Source organism: Tupaia chinensis, unplaced genomic scaffold (assembly GCF_000334495.1).
Source record: "Tupaia chinensis unplaced genomic scaffold, TupChi_1.0 Scaffold140356_1, whole genome shotgun sequence".
NCBI lineage: Eukaryota > Metazoa > Chordata > Mammalia > Scandentia > Tupaiidae > Tupaia > Tupaia belangeri.
In genome coordinates this window covers 1,069,431-1,079,978 of record NW_006200233.1, presented here as the reverse complement: position 1 = coordinate 1,079,978, position 10,548 = coordinate 1,069,431, and the positions used below count along the sequence as shown (strand labels likewise).

The following is a 10,548-nucleotide window of genomic DNA, read 5'->3' as shown; positions in this document are numbered from 1 at the left end:
GTGAGGCCTCTCTTCGGAAGCGATGGTAGGAACCAAGGAAAGATTGGATTTAGACCAATCAGGTTAAACTTAAAAACTGCTGTGACCAATCAGGAACAAATCGTCTGTATAAATACCAGTCTCTTCGCCCGCTTCTCAGTTGCTTGTTTTTGAAGTACAGGGTTTGTTCGGTGTCATGGCTCGCACCAAGCAGACAGCTCGCAAGTCCACCGGCGGCAAGGCCCCGCGCAAGCAGCTGGCCACCAAGGCGGCCCTGTGCGGAGGTTGCATTGTTTGGCATTACTCCATAAACTGTCAGTGCAGAATTTTCCCCACAGTCGATGGAGGTGCAAAAGGGTAAAGTAATTACGTCAGGGCGGATGCGGTGAAGGGCAGGGCGCTGTATTCGTCCACCAGCCTGAGTGCAGTTCTTAATCCGGGCATTCAGCATCGAGCCGAGCCAATCCGGGCAGGGCGCGGGAAATTTTGAATGTTTCTGGGCCCAATAGGTCGTTGCCTGACGCTATAAAAGAAGGGTGGCCTTTCTTTCCGGTTCAGACGTCCGTTTCAAGGCAGTTTCTGCACGTTTTTGTTATGGCCCGCACAAAGCAGACGGCGCGCAAGTCCACCGGCGGCAAGGCCCCGCGCAAACAGCTGGCCACCAAGGCGGCCCGCAAGAGCGCCCCGGCCACGGGCGGCGTGAAGAAGCCGCACCGCTACCGGCCCGGCACCGTGGCGCTGCGCGAGATCCGCCGCTACCAGAAGTCCACCGAGCTGCTGATCCGCAAGCTGCCGTTCCAGCGCCTGGTGCGCGAGATCGCGCAGGACTTCAAGACCGACCTGCGCTTCCAGAGCTCGGCCGTTATGGCGCTGCAGGAGGCGTGCGAGGCCTACCTGGTGGGGCTGTTCGAGGACACCAACCTGTGCGCCATCCACGCCAAGCGCGTCACCATCATGCCCAAGGACATCCAGCTGGCGCGCCGCATCCGTGGGGAGCGGGCTTAAAGCTTTCCTGAGACTACGTGTATCCCATCCCAAAGGCTCTTTTCAGAGCCACTTCTGTTGTCACACAGAGTAGCTGTTAACACAGATGCATTCGAAGTTTGTAATTCCTGTGGTAGTTGGACCAAGACCGTGTGTGTAGTGGTTATGTCGCTGGATTTAAAGTAGTGGACCAGTTTGAATCTCAGACCTGGGGGTTTCAAATTGACACTTGGCCAGTGTGCTTGTGTGCCCAGAACCCTGAGACGAGGGAGTGTGGCATGGGTATCTTATCTCCCAGGGCAGTGACTTCTTTATGTGTCTCGGGAGAGAGCATGCTACCTATAACCAAAAAGGTTTTAAAAATGACAAGGTAACTTTGGGAGAAAAAAATGACACAAAAAGGCTTCCCCAAGCTATGAGTTCTTTTGTAAGAGTAATTTGAGCTAGCAGGTTGTGAGGTGAGGTTAAGGTGTTGTATTCCCACAAGGCTGTTTACTGTGGCTTGAAAACCCAGAAGTTAATGTTAGAAAGTATCCACCAAGTTTTAAGTAGGCGGTGGGCCTTTCATATTAGCCATTTAAGGTGACAGCATTTTCTTGGAGCTGTGATTCCTGAGCCACTGGTCCCCTTTGTAATCTGTATGTAAAACTTTAAGGTGAGAAAGTATCTTAGCGAGAAGGGACCTCAGCGGGCAGGGCGTTTACAGATGGTATATCCACAGCCCTTAAGGTGCACCTTGTGGTTATGTATGGAGTCTGACAAACTGTTCCCAAGAACTTGCAAAGCAACATATCTGGCTGGGTCTGCGGCTGAGCAGAGGACTGCTAGTGGTGAGGCACTTGCCACCCGAGAACAGCATTTTCACCGTAGCAGTGACGCGCCAGTTTCCTGTCCTACACGTGGCAGAAATAAATAATTCTGGGAGAGAAAGTGCAGAAGTGAAGAGTAGGGCACTCCGTGAAGCCGTGGCCTGTGTGACAAGCTTTCTGTGCTGAGCAGGCTCAGCAGATACTTCCAGCCTGAGCCCAGGGTAGGCACAGTGGGCCTTGGGAAGGGGTGGGGTAGGAGGAAATGGTCAGGGAGAAGGCGTTGGCACCCACATGCAGATGGTCTCCATGGTGGCTCTAGGAGCTTAAGGAGACCTTCCAGATGGGAGCAGGCTGGAATGGCTCTGGGAACAAGGACGAGGAAGCGGGCAGCCCCAGGTCCCTGCCTCATATTAGGGGCTCTGACCTGGCAGAGTGAGGAGAGAAAGGTGAGAGGAAAAGCTGTTGGTGGGGAAAGTCCTTGGGGAGCTGCTGCTGTTTAGATGAGTCTTTAGATGAGTGTTTCTGTGTGTGTTTTGGGACAGGAGAATGAGCATCATGAAAGGCACTTAAGGAAGCTGCCTGTGAGTGAACGCAGAGGGATTTAACAACTACCACCCAACTCCGAAGCCTTGGAATGAAACAAAACCAGATGTTGAAATAAACTGGTGGCATATCAAAATGAAATGTAGAAACACTGAGCCTAACGCTCCGTATTACAAATGCTAAGGAATTGCCGATGGGACGCCAGTGGGTCAGCAGTGACCGCAGAGTGGGGAGCGTTTTTCCGTTCGTCCCAAGACTCACTGAGACAGACGGGAAACAGCAACAGGAGAAAGCAGTATACAGATCCATCAGTGTGCAGCTCGGGGGCCGTGGGGCAGGTGGCAGTGGGCCAGGCCGGCTGTGCTGTGGAGCTCCCCAGCAGACAGTCTGCCTCAGCGTGGAACAAGTTTTATCTCCCTTCTCTAGTGGTTCATCTCGCCTGTTTATCTGATGAGGTTCCTGGGAAGGGGACTTAAGACTATTATTGCATTTGTCTGGAAGGAAGTGTCCTGAGTCCAAGAGGAGGACTCCAGGGGGATCAGAAAGCCCTAGTTGGGAGGTTCCCTGGGCCAGCTGCTTTCAATCCCAAGTGCCTGGTGAGCCAAAGCCCTAGGAGTGCCCACAGTATGCTGAGCCTGGCCCTGCTGAGAATGCTGCAAAGGGGTGTGCCTCCTTCTTGATGCCGAGAAATCAGCGGGGAGAAGAGAATGAACGAGGGTGTCTGATTTACCAGAGTTCACACAGTAGTCACACTTTGAAAACAGATGTCACAGTCGTAGGGGCAAAGGTGGCACCTTCCCTACCCTGCCATCACCAGAGGTCAGCGAGACAAAAGCACAGCCACTTTATTCAGTGCAAGTTGTACACGATACGGAAACTTCTGGGAATGAAGCCCCAAAGACCCAGAGGACAGGGCCGTTTTTATGTGCAGCACAGCTGTGTGGAAACGCGATGGCACGGAAGGGGACAGCGTTGCCTGTGGGCAGCATTCCTCTTCCTGGGAAGGGGCAGGACCCTAAGGGAGAGGGACGATTCTAGGCTTTAAAGCTTGCCTTAGGAAAAGGGATCCTTGTTTCTAGGACTTGACTTGGGAAAGAGAAACTCTGTTTTCTGTGCCGTGTTTAGGGGAGAAAAAGGGGTGAGCTGGAGCAGGGCGGGAGGTCAGAAATACTGTGGTTCTGGGCTCAGAGTACTTAGCTCCCCAAGGTGCTATACTTTGGGGTGTAGTGTCCTGAGCCCCCATAAAGTAAATAGTCTCAGAGCAATGCACTGCCAAGCCACCAACCAGAGAGCTTTCTGTATGTCATGTACACATAGAGGACCAGAATATTTTACCCAAAAAAGAAACTTGGGTATAAGGATTGTTTGGTAATAGTAGGAACAGGACGGACCAGCAACGGGCATAATGGTTACATTGCTGGACTTCCACTGAAGATGGTTCAAGCTCCAGGCCCGATGATGTAAAACTCATGCTGGGCATGTGTGCTTGTGTGCCCAAAATCCTGAGGGGAGAATGGAGAAAGGCTTGTGATGTGGACATCCCCCATTGGGGATGATTTCTTGCTTTCTGTCTCTGTCTCTCTGGTAAGTGCACATGCTTTATAGCAAAATTTTCTTAAAAAAAAAAAAGAACAGGAAAGGAGCTGAAAATAGGACAATTCCCCTTTTGAGAAAGCAAAACCTGAGACCAGCAAGTGGCATGGTGGTTAAGGTGCTGGACACTCCCCCATGCCCGCAAACAGGTTGAGTCCTGGACCTGGTGGCTAGCTTTCTCACTTCTCTCTCGCCGGCCAAATTAAAATAAATGAATGAATAAATAAAATTAAATAAAAAATAATTTTAAAAAAGGCAAAATCTAATTTATTAAGATAATTTTCCTGAGTGACCAGTGCCCTCAATTTCTTTTTAAAATTTTTTTAACTTTTATTCATTAATTTACTTTTAATTTGGCCAGAGAGAGAAAGTGAGAAAGCAAGCCCCCAGGTCCAGGACTGGAACTGTGGTTGGCCATGTGGGAGTTTAGCACCTTAATCACCACACCCACCCCTCTAGTCCCCAGGTGCCTTCTTCTGACATGGCAGAATAGAGGACCTCCCAGACAACTTATCTTCCCATAAATTGACCCCTTCAGTTCCCAGGTCTACCAGACTGAGGCCTGTCGCTCCCTTTCTGAGGCTTCCAGAAGATGCAGATTAATTACCTAAAGGTCAAACACTCCATTATTTACAGCAGAGAGGTAGCCGGGACACCTGACTGAAATGGACTAAGGGCACCGAGGCCTTCCGGGCTCACATGCGCAGTAATTCGGGGTTCATGATGCACTCGGACAGACTAGTTCCCAGAATAAAATTAGGCACGTGTTCAAGGAGCAAACAATAAACAATCTGCAACTTAAAAAGCAAATGTAGCCGAAGCTCAGGAGGGAAAGGTGAGTGCGCCAGAGAAAGCTGCCGCTTTCAAGGCAAAGACGGGGCTGGACGCCTAGAAGACAAGGGTCAGATAAAACCAACCCCTGGGAGTCCTCGACCCTCTCATGGGAAGACGCCTCCCTGCAGTGGTCATCGCGGTCCCGGCCCCTCCCAGGGCCAGAAGGGATCCCAGGCAGGATGGAGCAACGTTACGGTCCCTTCTCTGCGGCCCCGGGCGCCGCCAAAAATGAGCCGAGGGCTGTGCGGGGAGAAGGAACAGGAAGGAAGGCGATCGAAGAGGAAAGAGTAAGGGAAGGACCGCGAAGGCCGCTCACCCGGAGTGGGCCAGGATCCGCGCTGCGGGCGGCTCAAAACCGGTGGAACAGCTGAGGAGATCGCCGCCTGGCGTCTGGGGCGCGCAGTGCCAGCCCCGCCTTTCCCATTGCCCGAAAACCCGGGCTGGGCGCCGGCTCACTGTGCCGGGGTTCCCAATCAGGTCCGACATGACACTATATAAGCTGGAGTCTGGCGCACAAGTTAGTCTTCTCTGTCACGGCGTTAGTCATGTCCGGTCGCGGCAAGGGCGGGAAGGGCCTGGGCAAGGGCGGCGCCAAGCGCCACCGCAAGGTGCTGCGCGACAACATCCAGGGCATCACCAAGCCGGCCATCCGCCGCCTGGCCCGGCGCGGCGGCGTCAAGCGCATCTCCGGCCTCATCTACGAGGAGACCCGCGGGGTGCTCAAGGTGTTCCTGGAGAACGTGATCCGGGACGCCGTCACCTACACCGGAAGGGCCTGGGCAAGGGCGGCGCCAAGCGCCACCGCAAGGTGCTGCGCGACAACATCCAGGGCATCACCAAGCCGGCCATCCGCCGCCTGGCCCGGCGCGGCGGCGTCAAGCGCATCTCCGGCCTCATCTACGAGGAGACCCGCGGGGTGCTCAAGGTGTTCCTGGAGAACGTGATCCGGGACGCCGTCACCTACACCGAGCACGCCAAGCGCAAGACGGTCACGGCCATGGACGTGGTGTACGCGCTCAAGCGCCAGGGCCGCACCCTCTACGGCTTCGTTGGGCGGGGCCCCCGCCACGGCCAAAAGGCCCTTTTCAGGGCCACTCACGAATTCTGAGGAAGCGCTGGAGACATACCCTACTAAGTCCTGTAGTACATAGCTTTTCACGTGGGCGATTTCACCTAGCGCAACAGTTTTGGAAGTACTACCTGTCCAATTTTTCTGACTTCATGGCAGAAAACATTAGAATGGATCTTGTGGGCGTTACAAGCACGTGTGCGTTGAGGTAGAGCTAGTTTCCAGTTTCCACCAGAATATTAGGTACCGGGAAGCAAGACCAAGTCCAGGTTCCCGGTTACTGCACGTCACCGTGGACCCAGCTCGCCACCGCGCACCCATCGTTTGCCCCTGAAGGCAGGGGCTTGCGCAATTGTGGAACCTGTCCCAAAGTCTTGAAGTGTCCCCGAAGGATCATTAACTGGGAAGGGCTGACCCGAGGAACTCCAGGCTCTCCGCAGGCAAGTTGCACTTTGCGAAGTCTTGGGGCAGCCACTGTAAGCAAGCCGCGTTCATGTACACCTGTCTCGGCTTCCTTGACATTTTCCACGTTATTCAGTATTTCTGTCGATCATGACACCGTAGGTAGTGCAAGGCATTGTCAGATTCTAAAAGCAGAATTTCAAGTTTATCGAGTTTTCAACGAAAAAGTGGGCCTCGGGGAACCTAGTAATTTGCTAACTAGAGGGGAAAAGTTGATATTTCACTAGAAGATGACAGGGAAGCAGTTCTGAGTGGGTCTGGGAGGAGCAACAACGAACTGCCCAATCAGAACACGAGAGGCAGTATAAATAGGGGTATGGGGACTCCTCTCACTACAACTGGGAAGTTACTTCGACACAGTCATGGCCCGCACGAAGCAGACGGCTCGCAAGTCCACCGGCGGCAAGGCCCCGCGCAAGCAGCTGGCCACCAAGGCGGCCCGCAAGAGCGCCCCGGCCACGGGCGGCGTGAAGAAGCCGCACCGCTACCGGCCCGGCACCGTGGCGCTGCGCGAGATCCGCCGCTACCAGAAGTCCACCGAGCTGCTGATCCGCAAGCTGCCGTTCCAGCGCCTGGTGCGCGAGATCGCGCAGGACTTCAAGACCGACCTGCGCTTCCAGAGCTCGGCCGTCATGGCGCTGCAGGAGGCGTGCGAGGCCTACCTGGTGGGGCTGTTCGAGGACACCAACCTGTGCGCCATCCACGCCAAGCGCGTCACCATCATGCCCAAGGACATCCAGCTGGCGCGCCGCATCCGCGGGGAGAGGGCATAAACTTTCCTGAGGCCAGGCGACTGAATACCCCACACCAAAGGCTCTTTTCAGAGCCCCCAAATCGTCACTAAAGGAGCTGTGTGGTTTCAACATGGCCGTGTTTGAACAATGTGAACTAGCGACTGTATCCTGCAGGTGCTGTAGTCACCTGTTGATTGTATCCCCATGACACTAAGGAGGAGGACGAGGACTTTTTGCAATGTTGGAACGTGCTTAGGAAGCTCCATGACCCTGTCATCATCCAAGGTCCACAGGTTGTGCCTATGTCCTACCAGTCACACTTGAACCCGAGTCGATTCGGAATGTGCTTGTGGCAGCAATCGCTAGGTTCTCATGAAATTTTTGAGTTAGAATCTAAAGCGGGGCTATTAGGCAGGTGACCTGTGAAAAGGTGTTCAGGTTTTCCCCAACTCTTCTTTGTCCAGTATTTCCCATGCTGAGTTCCCAGGCACTCCTTAGGTCAGAGTTTCCTCAAGGGTTGTATCTTCGGGGTACCCACCACTCTTAGATGACAGCCATGGCAGGCAATTGGTTTACAGGCGGGTCAGCCATCCGGGCCTTCCTTCACGCCAGTTTGCACTCATTCTTACAAAGAAACACCCTGGCAACTGGCTCTGAAGGGCTCTGGAAATACGGGACCCACGGCCTCCCGCTAGTTAGCTGCGAAACCCCTCCCGAGGGTTTCCTGACTGGAGCTGCCAGCTGTGTGCTCTGGCAAATGTCTCCCTGGTCTCAGCCTGCCCACCTGCACCGCCGCACACGGGCACGTTCGGACCGTGCGGCTGATGCTCAAGGTCACTGGCACTCAGCTCACAGATGTCCCCACCCGGGCGTGGAGCTGGGGGTTGTTTCCCTAGACCTAGACGTTTTCTGACTGGAACCGAGAAGTGCTGTATTGAAACACTTCCTTGCTATAAAACCCGTTTTTCTTTAGTTTTCATCGTACGCTGTCCTGAAAGAGGCCTGTGGAAATAGCCATGCAGAGTCGAACACAGTGCAGGCCGGGCCTGGTCTGCCACATTTCTTTTTGTCTCTTACAATTCTGTAAAGATGTGTAGACTACCCTGAGCCTCAAAGCCTTATCAAACAGTTCCTGCACAGATGTGGCGTGGAGAGAATCCTGTGGGCCCCAGGAACTTCCCTGACATCTTTTCACTGGCAAGAACTAAGCCACCGTTGAGTTCATTCGAGAGCTGAATCACTCTGTCCTCCATTGTCCTGACAAAATCCCAGCCTTGCCTTCCACGAGGAGCAAACTTCACCCTCAGGGTTGCCGTGCTGTTTCTGCCTTCTCTGAACTTTTACAATCTTCAGTCCCTCGGGAACGCCAGTCCAACCATCTCTCTGTCAGTAGCATTATTCTGAAACAGGATCTGTGTGAAAATATCCATGTAGATGCGTCGGGGCTGCTTACAGAAGAGGGCATTTCCCAGGACATTACCCAGGGCACCCTGTGTCCACAATGATGGAGTCGGAGCACTGAGGACACAGCTGTGACAACCCCACATCTGGGCCACAGAAACTGTATTTGAGGGTGATGAAGGCCTGACTTTGAGTCATTTCAAGGCAGTTTTCATGTCCTTCTTAGCATGAACTAAAGAAAAAATTAAAATGCCTCCAATCAGAACATGCTCTAAATATAGATTGGAAACCATGTTTACAGGGTGGCTTTGAAGCCAGGGATGGGTGGGTTCTGAAGTCAGCAACTTCTACATGTCCAGGCCCAGGGGGGAAGGATGGCTGACAACCAAACTTTTCCAGCTGCAAAATCTGTCCTGGAGATATGGACCTGGGATGCTCCAGGTTTCTGAAGGTCAGTGTCCTGCTACTCCACCAGGCCCTGTACTCCTGTTATTTGCTACATTAGAAACAAAGTTTGTGTCTAAACAAGAAACAGGGTGGCTCTCTGCTGGGGGTGGGGGTGAATTGAAGGCTGAAACTAATGACACACACTTTTCAAGAATGGTCACTGGGTTCTTACTACAAATTTGTTGCAACAAGTAGGATGTCTTGATCCTGAAGGATTCCTAGGGAAAGGAAGAGCTTTTAAGTGTATCTGTCACCAACTGCACATGACCCATGAAAAAGCAAACCAGCATGTGAACCTGGAGGCTGGTTTCCTCCTTTAGAGTTTCAAAGGGCCGAATTCTGTGCCGTTGTTTTTAATATTTAATCAAATTTCAGGGACGAAGAAACACAACCTAGGAATCAGGCAAGCGGCAGCCTCCCAGGCGGATCCGACGCTCCACCAATCACAGGGCGGCGCCGGCTTATATAAGCCGGGGCCGAGAGCTGCCGCTTTGCAAGATTTGCTCTTTGGGTTGGGATTGCTCCTCCTTTGACAGGCTCCCCGGTCATCATGTCGGAAACTGCTCCCGCGGAGACGGCCGCCCCGGCGCCCGTGGAGAAGTCTCCCGCAAAGAAGAAGGCGACGAAGAAGGCGGCCGGCGCGGGCTCCAAGCGCAAGGCGTCGCGTGGCCGCCTCCAAGGAGCGCAATGGGCTTTCTTTGGCCGCGCTCAAGAAGGCGCTGGCTGCCGCGGGCTACGATGTGGAGAAGAACAACAGCCGCATCAAGCTGGGCCTCAAGAGCCTGGTGAGCAAGGGCACCCTGGTGCAGACCAAGGGCACCGGCGCCTCGGGCTCCTTCAAGCTCAACAAGAAGGCGGCCTCCGGGGAGGCCAAGCCTAAGGCCAAGAAGGCGGGCGCGGCCAAGGCCAAGAAGCCCGCGGGAACGACGCCTAAGAAGCCCAAGAAGGCGGCTGCTGCCAAGAAGGCCGTCAAGAAGACCCCAAAGAAGGCCAAAAAGCCGGCCGCTGCTGGCACGAAGAAGGTGGCCAAGAGCCCGAAAAAGGCAAAGGCTGCCGCCAAGCCCAAGAAGGCCGCCAAGAGCCCCGCCAAGCCTAAGGCGGTGAAGCCCAAGGCCGCTAAGCCCAAAGCCGCCAAGCCCAAGGCAGCCAAGCCGAAAGCTGCCAAGGCCAAGAAAGCGGCTCCTAAGAAGAAGTAGGAAGTCGCTGTGCCGACAGCCACAAAGCCCCAAAGGCTCTTTTCAGAGCCACCCACAAATCTGGTAAATGGGCTGTGCACGGGGCAGTCGGTCTGACCTGGACGGTCTGCTGGGCTTCAGGAACGCCCAGGTCTCCCGTCTTGCAGTAACCAACAACCTATTAACTGCGACTGCGTCGTAGGTGCCTTTTGAAACTGACTCGTTTCACTTAAAATTCCCCCGCTACTTTCCTACTGGTAGTTTTCCTTCCGACCAATAAAGTAGAGTTGATCCAGCTTATACGCTGTTGAACCCGACCCAGGACGGCCCATACACGAACGGTGGGTCAGGCCGCACTACTCAATACCGGCTGTGCGGTGGTCACGGTAGCACAAAGCAAATCATGTATGGCCCTTCCAGAGACACAGTGGGGGGCTCTGAAAGGAGCCTTTGTCTTTTCCCTTTGGCACGCGGCCCACCGGGAACTGCAGCCCGGCTCGGGTCGCGGCCAGCGCGCC

At 54.1% G+C, this 10,548-nt stretch overlaps 2 protein-coding genes across 2 annotated transcripts; both read left to right on the top strand.

The window, feature by feature from the left end:
- The first annotated feature begins 556 nt into the window (after positions 1–556).
- Positions 557–7,071, top strand: LOC102471222 (uncharacterized). The gene is made up of 4 exons (XM_014593338.2): positions 557–982; positions 5,286–5,482; positions 5,515–5,800; positions 6,586–7,071. The coding sequence occupies exons 1-4, from the start codon at positions 574–576 to the stop codon at positions 7,044–7,046; spliced, it is 1,353 nt and encodes a 450-aa protein (XP_014448824.1). The 5' UTR covers positions 557–573; the 3' UTR covers positions 7,047–7,071.
- Positions 7,072–9,366: 2,295 nt separating this feature from the next.
- Positions 9,367–10,317, top strand: LOC102490142 (histone H1.5-like). The gene is given in 2 exon segments (XM_014593346.2): positions 9,367–9,518; positions 9,520–10,317. Coding segments are annotated over 2 exon segments (645 nt in total). The 5' UTR covers positions 9,367–9,405; the 3' UTR covers positions 10,052–10,317.
- Positions 10,318–10,548: the final 231 nt, after the last annotated feature.

What these genes read in the sequence shown, in the direction of transcription:
- LOC102471222 (XM_014593338.2), top strand. Translation starts at nt 574, where the DNA reads ATGGCCCGCACAAAGCAGACGGCGCGCAAGTCCACCGGCGGCAAGGCC. An exon ending in TCAAGGTGTTCCTGGAGAAC is followed by an intron (nt 5,483 to 5,514) that starts GTGATCCGGGAC and finishes CTACACCGGAAG; the next exon opens with GGCCTGGGCAAGGGCGGCGC. An exon ending in CTACGGCTTCGTTGGGCGGG is followed by an intron (nt 5,801 to 6,585) that starts GCCCCCGCCACG and finishes CAGTATAAATAG; the next exon opens with GGGTATGGGGACTCCTCTCA.